This window comes from Leucopleurus acutus (genome assembly GCF_964270905.1).
Source record: "Leucopleurus acutus genome assembly, chromosome: 2".
In the NCBI taxonomy this organism is placed as follows: Eukaryota; Metazoa; Chordata; class Mammalia; order Artiodactyla; family Delphinidae; genus Leucopleurus; species Leucopleurus acutus.
In genome coordinates this window covers 63,204,227-63,226,806 of record NC_139143.1, presented here as the reverse complement: position 1 = coordinate 63,226,806, position 22,580 = coordinate 63,204,227, and the positions used below count along the sequence as shown (strand labels likewise).

Here is a 22,580-nt window from a genome sequence, read left to right as displayed (position 1 = left end):
GAACTCCACGTCCTCCTACTCCTCCTTTGCCCGCATCCGTGGAGAGAGATGAACTCCATGTCCTCCTACTCCTCCTTTCCCCTCTTTTTAATATAACATTGCTCAGTTTGGGTTTATCTAATATTTCCTCATGATTAAATTCAGATAGTTTATTTGCATAGGTGATGTTCTCTCCTTCACAGTGTATCACATTTGGAGGTGCTTGATAACCCTCTGTCCCTTTCTGGTGATGTTAAATTTGATTACCAGTCAAGATGTCTGGTTTCTCCATTGTAATTCCTTTTCCCCCCCGCCTCCCTTGCAGCTAGTAAGCAGTTTGTGGGGAGACCCATGAAAATATCTTGCTTCTCATCAAAATTTCCTCCTTGGTTTAGCTTTCATTCATAATTCTTGTCTGATCCAGTCTTGGATTAACTTAAATATAGAAACCTTGGTGAATATAGGTGAAATAGTCAGATACCTAATTATGTTTTCTTTGTTAACTTAGATAAACATTTATGCATACATTTAAAATATATTATACATAATAACTTAGAAATGTTGCTTTTTTCCCCCTCATGTTCATAAGACAAATTTATTCAGACTCTCCACAATAATCTTCGACATTAGTGTCTTCATCATCACTTAAGCTACTTTTTGAATAATTTTAAGGCATTTTTCCAGAGCACATTATCTCAAGTTGTTTGAGTTAAAGCACTTTTTGAATCAGTATATATCATTATCATTAGAAATTCTACCTAAGCCAGAATTTTACCTACCATTTGTATACCATTAAGATGGCTAAAAAAATTCATTCCATATATAACCACTTAACATATTGCTTTTATTTTAATATAATTAATGTCGATGATAATATTTAACAACTATGGGTTCATATGCTCAGCAGTAATTACCAAATCTGTTAAGTGTTTTTGCCTCCTTTTTCACACATTCTGTCAGATGACCTCTAAACATCCAAACTAAAATTAACTTGAGATTGCTTCAGGCTAATGGGTCTTCCCCAAAGAATACTTTGTTCAACATAGCAGACAGAATTTCCTGTGATATGGGGTATTTTTTAAATACTTCGATTTATCTTTGTTTTTTCAAAAAAGAAACTCTTGCCTTTTATTGGATTATATGTGGTACTTAATGTGTTTAAATCACAAAATGTATGTAGTGGAATTTAAGGTAATCCAGTAGGTGGCAGTCTTGTCATGAGAATTCTTAACCTCTGGTTTTTTTTTTTTTTTTTTTAAAGCATTGCTGCTGACAAAGTTCATTTATGGTATAAAGATATCGGTGTGAAAGTAAATCCTTCAAATTACATAATTTTGGCTTACTTTATGAGAAAATGATTTTTAAAAACAACTTCCCATTATGTGACATTTCCAACATACACACAAGTAGAAAGAATAATATATTGAACGGCAGTGTACCCGTCAGCCATTCTGAATGCTAATTTTCAGTATTTTGGTTTTTAAAAATATTAGTTTTTATCATGAAAAAATCTATTTCTCTGTGCATTCAAGTGTTCAAGCATTCCTCATGTGTAGATATTTGACAAATTATACTGTGATTATTGGTCTCAACCCCTTTGAAGGCAAGTACTGTGTCATTTATCTCAGAATCTCCAATATCTAGCCCTGTGCTAGGAACCAGAGCTTTGTAGTTACTTAGTCCTTACTTAGCACTTTCTCTGTGCTGAGCACTGTTCTAGGTGCTACTTATGAGGTATAGGTACTATTATCTTCATTGTACAGTCAGGGAAACTGAGGCACAGAGAGGTTAAATAGCTTTCTCAAGGTTATACAATTAAATACCAAGTCTATCTGGTCTAGAATAAATATGCTTACTCTCTACTTCGTTTTAAAAACTTGTTGAGTAAATGAATAAAAAGTATATAGAAATTTTATAAAGTTAAGAGTATTGACTACATTCACTGTAATGTGCAGAGAGTAATAGAACATTGCACCTAATAGAATCCTAACCTGTTTAGAGGGTATGTGAAAAATGCTCTCACATGTTGAAAATTTCTAATGTTCTTTTGCTTTTCTCAGTCACCTGTGTTAGATTTTACAAGTTAAGCTTTATTTAGGAACTGTACGTAAGAAAGAAAATAATATTAACATTTTTGTGTGATGGCCATTGTAAAATTTAATTGTCATAACAACATGTGAGGAAAACATTTTAATTATTACCCTATTTTTTTTTTTTTTGCAGAAGATGAGACAGAGGCTTAATGAGATTAAGTAACTTGGTCACTTGGCCAGGAACTGATAGAGCCAGGGTTTAAACCAAGGCCATCTGACTTCTGAGTGTGTACTTCTAGAGACTGTACCCAATTAAATTTTGATTACGTGCTAAGTTTAAAATTAATCAAACCAGTTAGAAAATAAATGGATTGGCATTCTTTGGTGTATTTCCAGCAGAATTTGAAAGTGAGAGTATAGATGGGCATCCAAGTGATTGTTCAGTGACTTCAAACCCAGGGGCACCGTGCCCTGGGAGAAAAGCTGATAGATTTGTAGATGAGAAGACCAACAATAAGAGCTGAGAGGAGAAAGCAAGATGATTGTAATCTGAAATGTGTGAGAAGAGCAGCCTAAGCCTAATTATTGAGAGGCTCCAGTTAAAATGTTAAAGCAGATCTGAACAGGTCATTCTCTTTCTGGTGTTTCCAAAGTGGAGATAGCAATCTTCTCTGTCCCTCTCCAGCTGGCATTTTCATGGGTTTTGGTCTCATCGTGTGTAGAAATACTGCAAAAGATTTTCTTACATACCACAAATTGATGCGGATTTTTAAAGCTTTATTTAGTATTTTAAATACCCTAACACTATTATATAGCACCCACATCAGTGCTTTGAATAGATTGCTGGTTTTGCTAGATACCCGAAAAGCGAGGGGGAAATTTTTCATTTCTTGCTGTATTAATTTTCTGACTAGTTGATTTTTGCCAAGTATTACTTCTTAATTTGTCATAAAATAATTCAGGGAAAATAATACCATATACATTTGGAAAATGGGTCTCTTTACAGCTCCCTAACAAGAAGTGGAGTTCTAATGATGGTAATTCCAGACCTTTTGGAGGGTTAGTTGGGAAGAGAATTTTGGCTTCAGGGTTTTATGTCTGTCAGATCACTTTGTTCCCAGGGATCTGCCCTGATGCTTGATGTGTGAACCAGAATGAAGTATTGATACAGCAAGCAGAGTATAATTACTAGATTTGTTTTAAGTATACAGCTTTGTTTGTACTGAGTAACATGGGCCATTACTACTAGGAAGAAAGAATTTCCATGAATCACTTTTATCTGATCCTAATTTTGGGGAGTACAGTCTACATATACATTAAAGTATATATATATATATATATATATATATATATATATATATATATATATATATATATAAATAAAATATAAAACACATCATTATTAGAAAGCAGTTTGATCATTTGTAGAGTGATTCAGAGATGTGCCTGTTTTGATAATAAATTCTGCTTCAGTTCTTAATTTGTGCTTTCTGGCTTGCAGCAAACACTACATAGTGAGAAGTTGAAGTGTTAAGTACCATACCTCATAGCATGAGTGATTGACAGGTACCTTTCCTTGTGTTACTTTCTTGAGGAAAATGTTTCCAAGCCATGGAGTACTGAAAAAAGAAAATCACCTAGGGCTCTTTTCTTCTCACAGAATAAGCAATTTTCTAATATGATTTGATATCCCTAAAGTAGATAGATAGTAGAACCTGAACTGTTAATTATTTTGGGGCTGATATAATTGGTTGTTAGACCATTCTGAGGGTCTTTTGCTGAATTTATGTAGCACTTATTTTTGCCTTCACCCTAGCAAGTTGTTAAATAGTTTTATTTAGAAAGGAGCTCAAGTCACTGACTTTAAGTTGCCTAGATGTAAAATCACGAGTTTTAGATGTCTTAATAATTTTCTTAATGGACGTCATTTTTCTCCATCCTGAAAATGAGCACAAGTTAGTGGGGTGATCCAAAGTCTGAATAATATATATTTCTTTAAGTAATTAATTAATTGTTTATTTTTGGCTGCATTGGGTCTTTGTTGTTGCACATGGCTTTCTCTAGTTGCGGTGATTGGGGGCTACTCTTCGTTGTGGTGCGCAGCCTTCTCATTGTGGTGGTTTTTCTTGTTGCGGAGCATGGGCTCTAGGTGCATGGGCTTCAGTAGTTGTGGCACGTGGGCTCAATAGTTGTGGCTCACGGGCTCTAGAGCGCAGGCTCAGTAGTTGTGGTGCTTGGGCTTAGTTGCTCCGCGGCATGTGGGATCTTCCTGGACCAGGGCTTGAACCTGTGTTGGCTGGCTGCATTGGCAGGCGGATTCTTAATCACTGCGCCACCAGGGAAGCCCCTGCATAATATTTTACAAGCTGTTTTTGAACTTACTCATTTGTCTTCTTTGAGTTTTCATATAAGGCAGTAGAAAGGTAACTCTCTTTTACCTTAGAAAAACAGGATATATTTATACAAAATACTTTCATTGTTCTCTGATAGTTGTTTCAAGTGACAATTGATAGAGTTATCGGCATCATCAGGTGCTTTGGAGAATGAGAAATTGGAAGCTTCTATCTTCTCTGAGCTTTTGGACTGGAACTTGTAATTAGGACAGAATTTTCAGTGTCTTCCATTGCTAGCTTTCGCTGGCACCCAGTGGTGGGGGGTGGTGGCACTCCAGAGGTATGTATATAATACTATTACCTTTTTAGCATCGTATCTTAAGAACTACTTTTTTCATATTAGCAATGAAAACGTACATTGCTTTCTGTGAAAAGTTTTTCTAAGTTTATTCTAGATATCTTGGGGCTCTTTTTTTTTTTTTTTTTTTTTTTTTGCGTTATGCGGGCCTCTCACTGTTGTGGTCTCTCCCGTTGCGGAGCACAGGCTCCGGACGCGCAGGCTCAGCGGCCATGGCTCACGGGCCCAGCTGCTCCGTGGCATGTGGGATCTTCCCAGACCGGGGCACGAACCCGTGTCCCCTGCATTAGCAGGCGGACTCTCAACCACTGTGCCACCAGGGAAGCCCAGGGCTCATTTTCAAATGAACTTTTAAATGTGAAATAATTACAGACTCACAGGAAGTTAAAATAATAGTATAGAGAGGCCCCATGTACACTTCCCCCAGCTTCCCCCAATAGTAACATCTTACATAACTATAGTATAATGTACAAACTAGGAAATTGACATTGGTACAATCGATAGACCTCTACTGGAGCTCTTTTTGAATTCTTTTGTAAATCATAGTATGCTTCTATAATATAATAATAATTTCTTAATTAATTGTTTTTCCAATGGCAAAAGATCTTTACTTAGCTTTATTTAACTTAAGGTGACTAATCAAGATAGTTATGGACAAAGGGGCTACCAGGTCCTAGCAGAGGAGAGAGTTCCAGGTTGTTCAGATGTAGTAGTTTGTTTTTTTTTAAACTGAAATATATTTGACATATAACATTGTGTAAACTTAAGGTATACAACATGTTGATTTGATACATTTATATATTGTAATATGATTGCCATTGTAGCAGTAGTTAATACCTCTGTCATGTCATATAATTATCAATTATTTCTTCTTGAGGTTGGAATAATTAAGATCTAGTCTCTTAGAAAGTTTGATTATATACAGTGTTGTTGTCTGTATTCACTATACTGTGTGTTAGATCTCTAGGACTTATTTACTACTAGTTGCAAGTCTGTACTCTTAAACAACATCTCTCCTGTTCCCCCACTCCCCAGTAAACACCAGTTTACTCTTTGTTTTTACAAGTTTGACATTTTTAGATTCCACATATAAGTAATATCATACAGTTTTATGTCTCTGTCTGGCTTATCTCACTTAGCATAATGTCCTCAAGATCCACTTTTGTTGTTGCAAATGGTGGGGTGTCCTTTTTTCTCATGGTTGAATAATATTCCACTGTATATACCACATCCTCTTTATGTATTCATTTACTGCCAGGCCCTTAGGGTATTTCCATATCATGGCTGTTGCAAGTAATGCTGCGATAAACATGAGAGTGCAGTTAATCTCTTTGATATCCTGTTTTCATTTCCTTTGGGTATATACCAAGAAGTGGAATTGCTGGATCATATGGTAGATCTATTTTTAACTTTTTGAGCAATCTTCATATTGTTTTCCATAGTGGCTATACCAATTTACATTCTTGATTTACTTTAAGAAAATAACTTCTTAATTTATTGGTTTAAGAAATTTTGATTTTTAACCCGGCTGTTAAGTTATTAGAAGAGATGAGGTATTTTAACTGTATCCTGTGCCAATTATCAATTTATTGCCTCTTGGTTCCAAATCTACCCTCTTACTTGATCTGCATTAGTGCAACTTTATGCATCTTCTTTGCAGCAAGCACAATATTAAATTGTGCCAGTAGAGGGTGCTGGAGAGATACCGCAGGAGGGAGGGACTCTTCTTGGTTCTGGTGTGCTGTGATTGTTCTTGCTCTTGCTACAAGATTCTGGGACATCCAGTGCTGCTGTGCTCCAGCTGTGCACACAGTGCATGCATTCCCCCTGTGAACTCATAGTCCTGGTCCTGGCTCAGTGAGATCTTCCTGCAGCCCTCCAGATACAGACACTGTGGGCCTCAGGCTTTGTACCACTCTGCCTCTGAGCTGCCTCCGGGAGTCCTGATTTCCTTTGTTCACCTGCCGGCCACCCTTGGCTACCTGCACCCTAGAGGGTTGTTTCCTGTTTGCTTGTGGTCCAACTTTGCCTGGGCAGTCCAGAAAACTTCTTTGTCATCCACTGGGCTGCAGTCATATCTTCTACAGTGAGGTCAGAATACCAGCTTTAGGGGGAGGATCTTCTTTCCAAGTTTGCTCTTCTTTGGGGTACTCTTCCTCAGCCTTAGGTTGTTCTTTAGAATTCTCTTTACAGTCACTCTCCTATTACAGAGAAAAATTTTTTATAATAAACTTTTCCTGTTCAAATTATTTCTGTGCTCTCTCTCCTATTTGGACCTAAACTGACAGTATCTAATTGAACTAGTATCTAATGAAATTAACCAGTCCCACAGATAAATTTTCTGATACATTTCTGGGGGGAAAAAGTGTTTATTTTAGATAGTCTTCTTAACTGATAGTCTTTTAATTGTCATAATAATGGCAAGGATAATAACCACTATTTAATGATTTCTACCATATGTTAACATCCATCCCAAGTGTTTATTGCATAGTGTTTTTCATACTAAAGCAAGGAATCCTATAAATTATCTTTTTATTTACTTTTTTTTTTTGGCAGAGGGAGGAAACTAAAGCATGTTATTTTGCCTGCTAAGAAATAGCTAAGAAGAGGCAACATGAGGATTTGAATCCAGGGCTTTTTGCTAGTCTTCCTAAAGTCTTTTTATTTGTCTCTTTTGTATGACTTTTTTTGGGGTAGGGACAAGGGGAGGTATTAAGTATCTATAGATATGATATAATTATTTTATATCACTAGTAAACACTGCTTAGTTACTAATATTTTGTTCTTATTTATAATGGCAGCATAGTTTTTTTTTCTTTTTAAAGATCTTGGCTGATTTGAAGGGAAGTGGGAGGAATGACTACATAAAATGTTATTTTTATTTAGTAGGACTTTAGGCAGTTAATTAACAAAAGTGAAATAACAGGGGGTGCAGGTTCGATCCCTGGTCGGGGAACTAAGATCCCACATGCTGTGCAACCAAAAAAAAAAAAAAAAAGCAAGTCAACAAAAGTTAAATAAGTCTTACGTGTGAATATTGTATTTGTGCTTTAAATATTAATTTGATTTTTTCTATTTTTAATATATTTTAATAAGTTTACCCATCCTCTTTATTCTCGTATTATTTTTAAATTATTCTCTATCTGTTTTCTTTAAGGTTTATATATTTAGGTAAATTATTCCATTGTACCATAGAAAATTGTTATGCTTTTGATAATTGATCAAAGCTTTATATGGCTTGATTCAACTATTTTAAATGGAATCGAGCTTCTGAGGAATCCATATTATTTTACCCACAGATGATATTGTTTTGTATTAATTTTTTTTTTTTTTTTTTACTTAAAATGTAAATACCAAAATAGGGCTGTACAGAAAAGAGTTAACATAGGAGGACTGACACTACCATTCCTAAAAGGCCTGCTTATAAGGTTGGTTCTTAACTGGTATTTGGAAACGTGGCTTTTGGGAGGGTTTCCACCATTCCCAGAACTGAGAATAGTGGCTCACCGTGCCTAAACTTTTAGCACAAGCAATGTGGTTTGTGCTGAACACCAGCTTTCCTTCAGGAGTCTGGATTTTTGGTACATGCTAGGCAGAGGATGCCTATGTGACCAGCCCTGAGAAGAACTGAATCTCTATAAGCGTGTTGCATATGTGACATGTGACATTTCATCTTTATTTTTCCATCAATTAACCCTAAAGCCATGCAAGATATGCAGAACTTTTGGTGTCTGTATGGATGCTAACTTGGTGTTAAAAGCTGTTTAAATCTCTGTTTTGAGTAGAGACTCACTGGGCAGTATGGAAGGCCAAATTTCTTTTCTAAATAATAGTGGCAGTTGTAATAATAATTTATAATCGGCAACAGCTCTAGAATTTATGGTGTACTTTCCCTGTGAGTTTTTTCATTTCAGCTTTACATTAACATAGTCAACCTATAAGCAAGTAATATTTGTGTTCCAGAAATGTGGAAAGTGAGACTTTAAAGTGTGTGACTTGCCCAGGATCACACAGGGAATTGATAATCTTTTCTACTGATAGGCTAGGGAGGTGGCAGAGTATAATGTGTAAAAGACTCTGCAGTTTTGGAGTCATAGTCACGGGCTTAATAGCTTTGTGGTTTGGACAAATCACTTCTACTTTCCGGAAACCAGTTTTATTATTTGTTATATGGAGGTTGTTTAGAAATGTAAATGCAACAATATAGTAATGTCTGACAAAGCATTCAATAAACAGCTGCTATAATTAATATGATAATTATTATTAATATGATAACACCATCATCCCATTCTTAGGAGGTTTGATTTCAAATTTTGGGTCAAGTTAGCTATTTGCTATATTTTAAATAATGTTGGGTGTGTCTTCTCTCTGCTTTGTTAACGTTCTGTACTTAACGGCTATCGTAGAACTTACCGTACAGGTTGTAATTGTCCGTTTACTTATTTTCCTCCCTTACTAGACTGTGACATCCTTGAGAAAATAAATGTAATAGCAGTTTGCTTTCTACATTATTTATGGAGTTAATAAGAGAAGATTGAACGCTTTGAACTCCCCAATGAAACACTTAATATTTGCAATAGGTGCTTGTGGTGCTAATAATATCTATCTAATTTCTGACATGTTATTCATAATAGACCTTGCTTGTCTCTATAGGAAACCTTATGTGCTTTAATGAAATATAATTTTGGAAATGACTAATACAGCTTGATAGAAAAAAATTACTCAGTTTTAGTGCTGGAAAAATCCTTAGAGTTCATGTATTGTTACCTCTCCCATTTTCTAGAAGAGGAAGCAGAGGCCCAAGGGGGTTAGGTGCTTTCTCTAGGGTCACACTGTTGGTTGGTGGCAGGATTTTTTATTTATAACCCAGGAAAAAAGCAGTACATCAAAGATCATCAAAATAAGGTGATGTGTGTTCCCATTTGAGGAAAACCTAAATTTCCTTTTGCAGTGGAGTTTAAGATAGGACATTATATTAGGAAAATTGTACCCATTTTGCCACTTACCTGTGAGTGCTTGACAAACAATATAAAACTTTAAATTTTCAAAACGAGCAAAAGAATGGTAGGAAGGGTGCATACTAAACTCGTAGTATTGGTTCCAAAGGGTCTGAGATTAGAGAGAGAAAGGAGAAATTATTTTTTCCCTATACACTTTGGTATTCATTAGCTTTTTACAATGAGTATATATAATAGTTTTGTAACTTAAACACCATAATATAGAAAATAGTATTTTAAAACCCATGAGAGGTGCAAGCTGAAGCAAAGAATAGGGAATGTGAGAGAAGTCTTCTGTCCTCATTGACCCGACTTTTTTTTTTTTTTTTTTTTTTTTGGTACACGGGCCTCGCACCGCTGTGGCCTCTCCCGTTGCGGAGCACAGGCTCCGGACGCGCAGGCCCAGCGGCCATGGCCCACGGGCCCAGCCGCTCCGCGGCACGCGGGATCCTCCCGGACCGGGGCACGAACCCGCGTCCCCCGCATCGGCAGACAGACTCCCAACCACTGCGCCACCAGGGAAGCCCTGACCCGACTTTTAAGTTGAGGGAACTAAATTTTATATCTGAAAAAGAATTAGCTCTTTTATTCTTATAAGGAATTTAAGGCAAACTTAGAAGAAATAGTACAATAAAGTACATGATTAATTAGCATTTAATTTGTATAGACAGTGTTTATTATAGGAGTTCATAGCAGTTTAAAGGAATCGTATTAAAATTATGAATATTAGATTATAATAATTTCTATTTTAGTAAGTTATATTTTGTTCACTGGTACAATAATATGTTTGGAATTTCCTCAGAACTTACTGACTTTATTATATACTTGATCTTTTTGGATGCCTTGAGCAAGGTATCCTCAAATATTCACAGGAAGTATTATATATATGTTTTTACTATTTACTAAGCTCATATTTGGACAGGACTAATCTCTTGTCTTGTTTATGGAAAAAAAAAAGCCATGCTACTAGAAAACTAAACCTTTGAAAAACAAAGATCAGATTAAGTATTGACTGCTCAACTGCTGCTATTTTGAAACTTAAAAAATGGTATATTTAATTTGTTTATAGTTTTGTATAAAATGCTCCATAGCATACTTTTAAATTTTGGAAAGCTACAATAAAAACACTGTTTTCTAGTAAGTGTGGGTATGCATTGTTGGCAGAGAGAGGCACACTGTGGACAGATCACATTGTCTCTCGAGTACAAGACCTACTTAATAGCCACATAAATTTGAGTAAAATAACTTTTCTGGACTTTACGTTTCTTACCTATAAAGAAGAAATAACAATAATATCCTAACAAATATTAAAAAATGTTCGAATTAGCTGAATTTTAGAGTTTATGAAAATCCTTTACAAACAAAGTGGTAGTGTTGATGGGATTCTTAAAGCTTCCCTAGCATTAGGAAGCACAGAATAAAGTAGTTAATAGTATACAGTATGTTGGGTAATATCTTCACTAATATAACAGCATTTTTAGTAGTGAGTTTCATATAACTTTTTTTTTTTTTTTCAAACTGAGGATATAGTATTTCAAACTGAAGATATAGGCTACTCAGTGAACATGACTGTTGAGGGCCAGGGTGACTGTTTCTATTAATCTGGCTTGATGCAAAGAGAGAGTACAGTGTCTTATTCTAATTTTTAAAAAAATTTTCTTTCTTTTAATTTAACTAGGTTAGTTGATCTTGACCAATATGTTTGGCGTAACTCTAAAGCAAATACAATCTCATTTTTACCCAGAAACTAATTTATATGTCACTACTGTATTTTGTTTCAGTTAACAATTTATGGCTATTTTTATCACAGTTTCTGATCATTGGTAATCTTTTACATGCAAAAATAAAGATCTGGGAATTTAGGTAACTTATTTCTATGTGATTTTATTATGTATCTTAATGAATTCTTATTTATGATGTTTCTCTAAAAAATGAAAGCTATTTGTCAGTACAGAGCTCAGATTGTATCGTTACTATTGAGACTTTTGCTCACTGGGCTTCTATATATTCTTGATACCTTATTTCTCCTTTTTTTTCCCTCCCCAATATTTTCAGATGTTTTGGAATGTTATTAAGCCCAGGTCGAAACGTGAAGAACAGTGACATGCATTTACTGGATATGGTAATGAAACTCTTAAGCACCTTAACCAAGTATAGATGATAGTTATTTTATATTTTTAAAGTATTTTCTATTTTAAAATTTTGTCATTTTGTCAAAATTGTTTCTAACTTTCAGCTATCAATTACTATGATAGTAGTAATTTAATTTGGAACCCCAAACTTAAAATTACTTATGAGGGAGAGATTTAGGAAAACTTTCATAAAAAAAGCATATGCAAGTGGGAAACAAATAAAAAGATAATGTAATGAAAATATCCATCTATTCATCTCTTTGGCTTCTTAGGAATGTGTCTCTTCTTTGAGCCAAAATAACAAATACATGATTATAACAGGCACAATGTTATAAGTGAATATGGTGCCTTTCATTTTTTTTAATGCAATATTATTAATTTGAGTACCGTGATGGATGCTTTTGTTTTCTTTAAAGCGTTTCCCTTTCTGAATTTTTCCTTCTTGATTACCTTTCATTAGCAAAGTATATTTACTTTAGGAGTGGTACTTATTTAAGGAATGCCCTTGAAGGTTAATATGTATTTAAGAGTTGGTATTTGATGTAAAAATAGCAAGCCATCTTAACTTTTAAACAGAAATACCTGCTAATATTGCAGTTAATGAAAACATTTACTTTGTGGTTTAGAAATGTTATAGGAAATAGTTATCTTAGTATAAGTATAAAGTTTTTTACTTAACTGAGATTTTTTTAGGTAGCACTACATGTTTTCTTCCTTTCAGCTGTATTTTGTAAATGTCAGTTAAATACCACAAATTATATCAACTTTTTCTTTGAGTTATTTCATGGTAACATCACATGGATTTTCTACTGGTAGTAGAATGGTTTATTCAGCCTTTTTGAGGACCTAATTTTGTGCCAGGTATTGTGTGAAGTGCTGGTGTTATAGACATGGTAAAACAGTTCTTACCATCTGTGGGTTCATAATCTTGTGATGGAAATAGATCTTTTAAGTATGTAATGACAGCAGTGGGTTAAGTGCTCTCATAGAGTTGGTACAATGAGCCACAGAAATACAGAGGAAGCACTGCATGGGTAGGTAAGGTAAGGACAACCAGTTACTTTAAATGTGAAAATGAATTAGGTATTGGTTCATCTCTCTTCCCTCGCTCTTTACAGCATATCAGTTATGCAAGTGGTTTTACTTAAGGCAGGACATAGCATTTTGGAGCCCTGAAAATTCCGTGAGGAGGTAGTTTCAGGGACATTAAATACTCATAAGCTCCTAGATCCTAATTAGAATGATTTTTCAGAGTTTAAAAAATTAAGGTGAATCACTGGCAAAGATTTTTCTATGAAACCTAAGTTCAGATTATAGAGTTACAGACCTGGCCTAAACTTCTGAACCCCTTAGTCTTAGTGTCTTGCTTGTGGTGCAGCCCTCCACCTTTAAGAGTCCATATTCATATCAAAGGACTTGTCAGCACTGAAGCTCCTGGAAAGAGTGGTGGGCTTACCTGTGCCACAAATAGTTGGTCAAGTTGGAGGGTTTATATGTACAATTATGAGCAGTTGTGATTTGTTATTACCAGTGCTATTAATCTTCATGCTATCTTTAATACACGGTTATTGAGCTTTAGCTACATTACATCTAATAAAAAGGAACTTGTTACCTTATAATGAAGACTATGGGACAGTTCTGGTTATTACAGGTTATACCTTTGTAATACCTGAAATCATATTCCTTGTAACTTTGCCTAATTAGTCTTAGTTCTGCCCTCTAGAGCCAGATGTTAATACTTTTTCTTCTATGACATCCAAATACGTGTACACTTTGAAAACAAATTTCACCTTGCACTTTATTCTGACAAACTTTAAAAGTGTTTAATTATATTTAATTTCAGAATTTGTGAGACTTTTCTATTTGACTTGAATAATTTTTAAGCAATGCTGACTTTCTTCCCTGAATGCTAAATAAGCCAGATGAACTGAGACTTTTCTATAAATTTATAAATTTTGTTTAATATAAAATCTACATGAAAGAGAAAGTTATACTTATAAATGAAATATATTTTTTAGTCAGCTAGCCAAATTACTTATATATATATTATACATAGTCTGTAAATAAAATCATATATAAATAAAATTAGTTAGGTTTTTTTGTGGGTACAGATAACAGACTCTCAATTTTCTCCCAGTAGTGAGTGAGAATAGTTTGGTGAAGATACTTGTAGTAGGAATAAGGAAATGAGAATTTTTATTCATAGCCATTGATACCTAGGAAAAGCCTAACAGGAATGTACCAAAAAGCTGAAAACTAGGTAGAGTCAGATTTCATGGAACTGGAGCACAACTAAAATCCTATACAGCAGAAACTAACACAACATTGTAAAGCAATTATACTCCAGTAAAGATGTTAAAAAAAAAAATCAAGTCACAGAAGACTAAAAACAATGTAATACCATTTTTAGAAAAACTCAGAAGCAGGTAAAATAAAATAATATTAAAAAAAAAAGTCCTAGAGATGCCACAGAAAGTTTGTGGATCTTCACAATTAACTATTTATTGACATTAGGCTAGTAGCTGCACTCACAGAAATAAAATTTACATTGTAATCCAATATACTTGTAATCTTTATGTATAAAAAAAGCTAAAGTAAAATTTTTATGAAACAGTTCTTAACTCTTACATGTGTGATGAAATCTGCAATTTTTTTCCTCTACTTGACTAAAAAGTCTGGTCACAATCCACTAAATTGATTTTATGATCCACAAATGGCTCACAAACTGCTGTTTGGAAATCATTAGCCTGTCAGCTCCATAAAGTCAGGACCATTTTGTTTTGTTTTCCTTGCTGGATACTCACAGGTATAGAGCATGACTCACAGTAGGCTCATATTTGTTTAATGAGTGGATGGATTAGCATGAACGTACATTTTTTATTTTTATTTTTTTGTGTTATCTCCTCCTTCTGATGCCATCTGTGTGCTTTACCCTGCTGTCTGCCTACTTGACCTCATAGCTTCAGCTTACTCATAACTTGACAGTAGTTCACTCATGGCTTAGTATGAATTAGCATGATTCTTCAGCTTATGTTTCCATTGCAAAGTGTCATATTCTCATTATATTTCCCAGTTTATTTTCTTAAGAAGAGGGCATCTGGTGGTTCCAGCCTGGCCTAGTTTGGGCAGATGCTTTTGTCGTCCAGGTGTCCTTTACCTGATGTCCCTGATCTTGTCAGCCTTCCTGGGGGAGCCAGGGCATGCAGAGGAGTCAGGAAAGAAGTCTAGAGCAAAGATTGTGACAGTACTTCATAAGGGGATGGGAGCAAGCCAGGCTATGTAATAGAAATGTCTAGTTCAATATCAAAAATGACTTGATAAAGAGAAACTTCTATTGAGGGCTTTTGATGTGTAAGACAGTATTATTGTGGTTGTATGTTGTGAGGACTAAAAAGAAATAAAAATATGCTTAATTTGGTTAGGCTGTTTTGGTTACAAGAAACAAAGATTCACTTAGAGCACCTTAAAGGCAAAAGAGGTTATTGATCTTCATGAAATTGTACCTAAACCTGCAAAGTGGTCTCTATCTGGTCTCTTCCTGTCTGCCTCTCCTGCCATGGGCTTACTCTTTCTGTGAGACTCTTTATTGCTGCCCCTGTTCTCTCAACCTCTGGTGCTGCGCCCCCCCTTCTGTCTTTCTGCACCTTCTCCTCTCTCCCTCTCCCTGCCTCCCTTCTTCCCTTCTCTTCCTTCTTTCTCCCACTCCTCCCCCTCTCCTCCCCTTCTCCCTCCTTGCCCTTTTCTCTCCCTCCCTGCCTCTTCTCTGCCCTTCTTTTTCCTCCCCTTCAACTTGCCTCCTTTGTATCTGCCTTTGTTTTTTGACTACAGGATTAATTATTTTTAAGCATTTTTTCGGTGTTTGTTTTCTCCATTTCTCTCTTACCACTTAGCAGTTTCCTAGTACTCTGCTGTTCTTTATATATTTTTCCCTACATTAAATTCTGTTATAACTTCGTTTTGTATGTGGCCTGACATCACCTGACTTCTTATCAAAACCTTTCAGCCCCACTGCTAACTGCCCACTTTCCTTGGTATTTGTTAATTGAAAGAAAGAATTTGACTGGTCTAGCTCATTTTTTTGGACTCAAGCATAGCACGAGCTCTTGTCCAGAAATGGACTGCACTTTTTTGGGTCAGGTGCTCATTCTTGTTCTGAACGTCTAATTAGACAGTAGAGAGAGAGGATAGGCACATGGAAGGGAGTGAGGGAAAGAGTGAAAGATATGAATATATAAATGTGTTGGAGATACTGAGTGGGTTTCCTTTACATGGCCCTGAGTGTATTTCACCTCTGGAATTCAGGGTCCCTGCACTTAAGCTATACAATCTGATTAGTGAAATATCACGAGTACACTAGAAAAATATACATAGTAATTGCCAAATGACTACAATAATTTCATAGGGATTCAGAGAAGCATCTGTGTGGGGGAAATATTGAAAAAAAAGTTTTTCCTCTTTTATTTTTAGTCTGACCCTTTTCACACTCTCCATTTATAATATAAGGAAATCGGTACAGAAAATTGAAAGTATTGTGGATAATACTCTTTTGCACGTGCACATATTTGTATGCGTGTGCTGTTCTCCCACGGGACAACCTCTAAGCTCCCCCACACTACACACACACACACACACACACACAAACTACGTGTTGCCTTGCTTTCAAGGCCACATATAGTTGTGGAGTTGCTGCTTTAGCGAGAGTCAAGAGCTGGCTTGGTAAAAGTCTTAAGGAGTGGAGGAAATGAAGAGGAAGAGGAGGAGAGAACAGAAGGAGGATAAGTATGAGGGTAGAGGGAGATAGTTAATTACCTTGAGTGCTGATTACAAACCAGTATTAGTCTCCTAATATTGATTTATGATTGTTAGAAAGTGTACCTATATCTGGCATATACGCAATAAAAGTATTAACTTTAAAGGTATTCATTGTGATAAAGTACATTAATATTTTAAGAATATATTAAAAATTAGAACATTAGAAGAAAAATCCTAACCTATTTTCCTGTGATTAGCTATTAATTCAGTTTAACTATCTTCAGTGAGATCCGTAATACAGTTTTAATAGAAACTTCCTATATCCTGTATGTGTAGGTATGTGAGATTTTGACAACCAGCCTAAGATAAAGTTAAATATAGCTTCATACCAGTATTATGTTTTTGTGAGTCAGCATGTAAGGGCATACCTCCTTTTATCCAAGAGTATGTGTCTCTAAATAGAAACTCTGGAGAAAACTGTAGGAGAATTTAATATTTAAAGAAATGCTTCTGTGGGATGAAAAAAATTTACAAAGAAAATAAGTCCCCTGTTTGTGAGTTCAAATTTTAATAAATTGGATTGCTTAAAGTAAGATATAATTTAAAATGATGATTTTTTGATGTATATATTCTCAGTGATTCCTGTTTGAACTTTTATAGGAATCCATGGGAAAGAGCTATGATGGGAGAGCTTATGTTATCACTGGCATGTGGAACCCCAATGCACCAATATTTCTGGCACTTAATGAAGAAACCCCAAAAGGTGAATTTTCTTAAAAAATTCCTTGTTATTTACTTTAAAGTTTACATTATGGACAATTTTGTTTTGCCATGTTTAAAAAAATTCTGGTGCTCACTTTAAATGGAATTATTCTTGTTTTCATGCTTTATACATCTATGGGGAAAACCTCCACTATTCAAAAGAAAGCCCCCCGATGATATGTGGATTAATTTTATTACGTTATGTTAAGAAAGTATTTGGGCTTTGTGTTTCATATGTCATTATAGAGTTGTTTTATTTAAGGGCGAAATGATGGAAGAATATGAAAGAAATGATGAAGCAAATTCTGGAATTTTTGCATGTCTGATAACTATATTTTAACTTTTTTTCTCTATATTACAGATTACTTATATCTTTTCATTTCCTATTATTCATTCCAGTCTTTTGACCTTCGGGAACTTAGTAATGTATATTTAGGATTTCATTTGTGGCAAATACTTTTTTCCAAGTTGTTTACCTTTTCATTTTGTTTAATATGTTAGTGTTGAACAGAATTTATAGATGGTAAGTAGGCTCATTTGTCATTTTTCCTATTGTATTTATTTTTATTCCTACTTTATCCAGATATCTGTTAATTGCCCATGTGGTTTTTTTTTTCCCCTCCACCATCTGCCTTTAAACTAAAATTTAGTTTTATCTCATGAGTTATAATCTTCTACTAAATGCTTTACTATGATTCAACCAATAATTTATATTGAGAAAATAATGGATCAGCTTGTTTGATCTTTAGTTTTATATTATTTACTTTATACCCACAATAGACTTTTGCTTAAAGACGGGAGCATTAGTGAATACTGTTATGGAAATATAATATATTAATGAAGAACATTAAATGATAATTATTTTTGAATTTCCTTAATAAAAGTATTTACCAGTTCCATAAATTGCATGCATTTGATCGTACATCAAGCTATGTCAAACTGAGGGCTAAAAGAGAGAAAAATAATGATGATTATGTAAAATTTAGCTTTTCATATATTAGGAATAAATAATTTTTACACCACAGTTTGTTATTTCTGGATACAGGCTTGTGAATACCAGTCTGTGAACTTCTTCCTTATAATCATTCAGAAAATCAACGTGAAAATGGAAAAAATAAGCCAGTTGATAATTTTGAAGTAAAATATAGAAATTTCAAATAATAACTTATAAAAGCACTTTTTACCTGTTCTTAATGTAACACATAGTTCAGTTTCATTTTGTATTTTAATACCTATTTGGTCCTCAATTAAAAATAATATATTTCAGGGACTTCCCTGATGGTCCAGTGGTTAAGGCTCCTCCTTCCAATGCAGGGGTTGCAGGTTCGATCCCTGGTTGGGGAAGTAAGATCCCACATGTCATGCAGTGTGGCCCAAAAATAATAATAATAGTAAAAAAATAAAAAAGAATTATGTATTTTAAAAAATACATATTTTAAAATTTATTTGTTCAATGAAAAGAAACTACATAGTACTATATTGCAATAATATTCTAATGCAAAAGATAATGTGTTTTAAATTTAAAATCATTTCATATGCCACACAAAAATGTTGACCTAATTTCTTACATTTTTAAATGGTGTTCTTGAAATTATAAATTACTCAGAGGAGTCATGAATCAAAACTACAAAAGTTGAAGCCCTGAGAGATGAAATGTCTTGGATCTTTTCACTACGTCAAGTTGTATATTGTATTCTGTGTTTTGTTATTTTCCCTAACCCCTCTACTTTATTCCCCTGAGACTTTATAAGGTCCTTAGGTCAAGTACAATGTCTAGAGAATCCTAATTCCCCTTGAATTGGCAGATAGAATGCTTGTATTTAGTACAAATGTAATACATTTTTTGTTGAGTTTAATGATATTAATAGGAGTGTAGTTGATGAGTATAAATGTTGTATAATGGTTAAAAAGACAGTATTTAAGGTTTCTTCTAATGGTGGGCTTGGTTATTTGAACTTTCCTTTAACTGAGAACTGAAAATGGTAGACAATATAAATTTTAAAAATATTTTAAAAACAATGAAGAGGGGTTTCCCTGGTGGCACAGTGGTTGAGAGTCTGCCTGCTGATGCAGGGGACATGGGTTCGTGCCCCGGTCCAGGAGGATCCCACATGCCGCGGAGCGGCTGGGCGCGTGAGCCATGGCCGCTGAGCCTGCGCCAAAAAAAAAAAAAAATGAAGAAGTGACAAAATGATATGGAATAAACAAACCAGAGTTTCAAAAATCCCAGTGAATTTCAAGCAGGGTAAATAGAATAAAATGAAATCCATATTTCAACCTATCATAGTGAAACTGAAGAAAAGGAATAGACACTGGTCTAGAAAGTCTAGATTCAAATTAGAGGAAGTCTATGGTGAAGAAAACATTTTAAATAGTAACTGAAATTTTGACTGATAACAGTATACTGTTGTCTAAAAGCACTTGCCAGGACTCTGATATATATTTTATGTATATAAAATATATATACATACTATAAATATGTAGTGTGTATATATACTCTCTATATGTAGAGAGAGTATATATGTGTATGTGTACTCTATATGTTATATATAGAGAGAGTATATATAGCGTATTTTATATGTTATATATAGAGTATATATATATGAAAATTACACATTAGAGCTTTGGTCAATTATTTTCCTGATCTTTAATATGTATTATGGACAATGAGGGTACTAACAAATCTCTGGGGACTTCCCTTAAAGCATACAACATTGAAATATTAACAACATTTTCCCAAACAAATTTAACATAATGAAGGTTGAGCATCTCTTCTGATTTGACAGTCCTTCCCATGCAACTCATCAAACAGACCTAATAATTTCTAGTATCTCTTTTTATAAAATGAAAGGGCAGATCTTTGTGATTTTCCAGGTTTTTTTTTTAAACCTGAAAGATAGTGTAAAAGACATTCTGAAATTTCTATTTTATTTATTTTTTTATATTAAGGGCCTGATTTTGAGAAGGAGAAATTAAAGTTGTCAGAGGAGATTTGGACATTTGATTAAGGTGGGATCAGGAGTGTTGAGAAACGTACTTGGGAAACTTGGTTACCTATTTAATCTAAGTGACAATAAAACATTTAAAATTAAACATAGCAGGTAACAGGAGTATAAAGACCCTTAATCCAGGCTTCCCTGGTGGCGCAGTGGTTGAGAGTCTGCCTGCCGGTGCAGGGGACACGGGTTCGTGTCCTGGTCTGGGAAGATCCCACATGCCGCGGAGAGGCTAGACCCGTGAGCCATGGCCGCGGAGCCTGCGTGTCCGGAGGCTGTGCTCTGCAACGGGAGAGGCCACTACAGTGAGAGGCCCACATACCGCAAAAGGAAAAAAAAAAAGAACCTTAATCCTTTAACTTTGTTTTCTTAAATAAGTAATAATAAAGCTGGCATAAAACACAGAAAATTTCTACTGCAGATAAACGAGTGTACATGACCGTGGCGGTGGATATGGTAGTCACGGAGGTGGTGGAGCCTGTCCGCTTTCTCCTGGAGACAGTAGTACGCGTGTACCCTGCAAACGAGCGATTTTGGTATTTCAGCAGAAAGACTTTCACGGAGACTTTCTTCATGAGGTTGAAACAGGTAGGACCTTTTTGTTCTTCTCACATAATACATTTTTTCCACCATTTTTTCTTTAATGCCAACATAATTTCTTAAATAACAATAAAAAGCAATAGAATTCCTCAGATAATCAAATATTTAGAGTCAACTAACAGAGTATTTGAAAAATCCATGTGTAGGTAATGTCAGTTGAAAAAAACAACTAGTAATAATTATGTAGAAATTTGTTTTAGAAACCTGTAATGTGTACCTGTAAAGTATCAACATACTTAATAGAAATAACGAATCTATATCTAAAACAGCTTTTCTTCCTTTTATATACAATTACATAAAACCAAAAAGAAAGGGCACAGAAACATCATATCTTTATAAATAATAGCAAAAACATTATGAAGTAATACATGACTAATTGTTATAGTTATTTCTACCTATATAATATTATGTGAAGGTGTTGTTTGACTTATTAGTAAGGTTATAAAATTATTTTAATATTAAATGAACAAAATTAGGGTTTCTGTGAAGTTCTTAAATTAGGCAGTATTAATAGGTAAAATACACTTTTTGTTATGTAATGAAGGAAGAAGGTAACAGTGAAAAATAATCTGAATTCTAGTAGTGTCCATTTTATGAAATCAGAGTAAAATATTCTATTTGAGTGATGTAAATCCTTTTCATCCTGTTTAGTGCTCCCTCTCTCCCAAGTTTAAAAAATGCTTGTTGCTTCATATACTGTAATATGCAAAATGTAATGTGGTAAAAGCAAGCATCAGTTCAGTGAACAAATATAGAAGCCACTTAACCATTTTCATATTAAAAAAAACTTGTCATTGCTCAGTTAGGCTTCATATATTAGATGCTTTGAAATTGTTGTGGTTTTCGTCTTGCATAAAATTATTAGAGCTGTGGTTTGACACAGCTTTTATTACTGTGTAGACTTTTTTTCTTTCAGTTTTTGTAGCATATTCTGATGAATATAATATGAACAATATTTAAAATTTTAGTGTACTGAGCATATTTTCATGTTTTATTCTGAGATATTTTTCTCCATTTCTTCTTTCTTTCTTTTCTTTTTTGTAGCTTAATTGTTCATGACTGTCAAAGAATTCGTTTGTCATTTTGAGCCAAAGGATTATTCAGAGTTGCATAAGAATGAATAAAGGAGCTGTATACAAAGTGGTTGTTATCATTCTAGTGACAGTTAATAAATTATTATGCTGTGAATTTTTCTTCCTTGAGACTTGATAAAAAGTTAGCTTCCCCCCTCCCGCCCTGCCCCCCAATATTAGCTTTATATATATATATATATATTTATATATATATATATAATATATATATGGCAAGATAAACAAGAGTACTGGAATTTATATATTTATATAAATTTCAAGAATATATATATTAGAGTGGATTTTTATTATTAAATGTTATTTTCATATTTTTAAAACTACTGATGTTGAGTGACTGAGTGGTAAGTACCATGAGTTAAGAATTTCTTAGTACTAAAACATTAAAAATACTGTTTGAGGCCATTTCATGTGAAATAAAAAGATTAAATTAGATTCACTTGTAATATTCAGCTCCAATAAATGTGAGACTGATTTAAATGAATAAGAATCAGATAAGAACATGGTTTCTAACTTTAGTGGTATAATTTAATCTCTTTAGTAGATATTG

General features: G+C 34.3%; 1 protein-coding gene across 5 annotated transcripts in view; it reads left to right on the top strand.

Annotated features, from left to right (window-relative positions):
• RABGAP1L (RAB GTPase activating protein 1 like) overlaps positions 1-22,580 on the top strand; it is a gene marked incomplete at its 5' end in the record, with an annotated part of 698,468 nt that overhangs the window by 95,722 nt on the left and 580,166 nt on the right. For all 5 annotated transcript variants that reach the window (XM_082834440.1, XM_082834438.1, XM_082834439.1 and 2 more), the window contains 3 exons: positions 11,756-11,822; positions 17,245-17,347; positions 20,764-20,930. In XM_082834440.1, the coding sequence (XP_082690566.1) occupies positions 11,756-11,822; positions 17,245-17,347; positions 20,764-20,930 (337 nt within the window). The remainder of the gene's footprint in view (positions 1-11,755; positions 11,823-17,244; positions 17,348-20,763; positions 20,931-22,580) is intronic.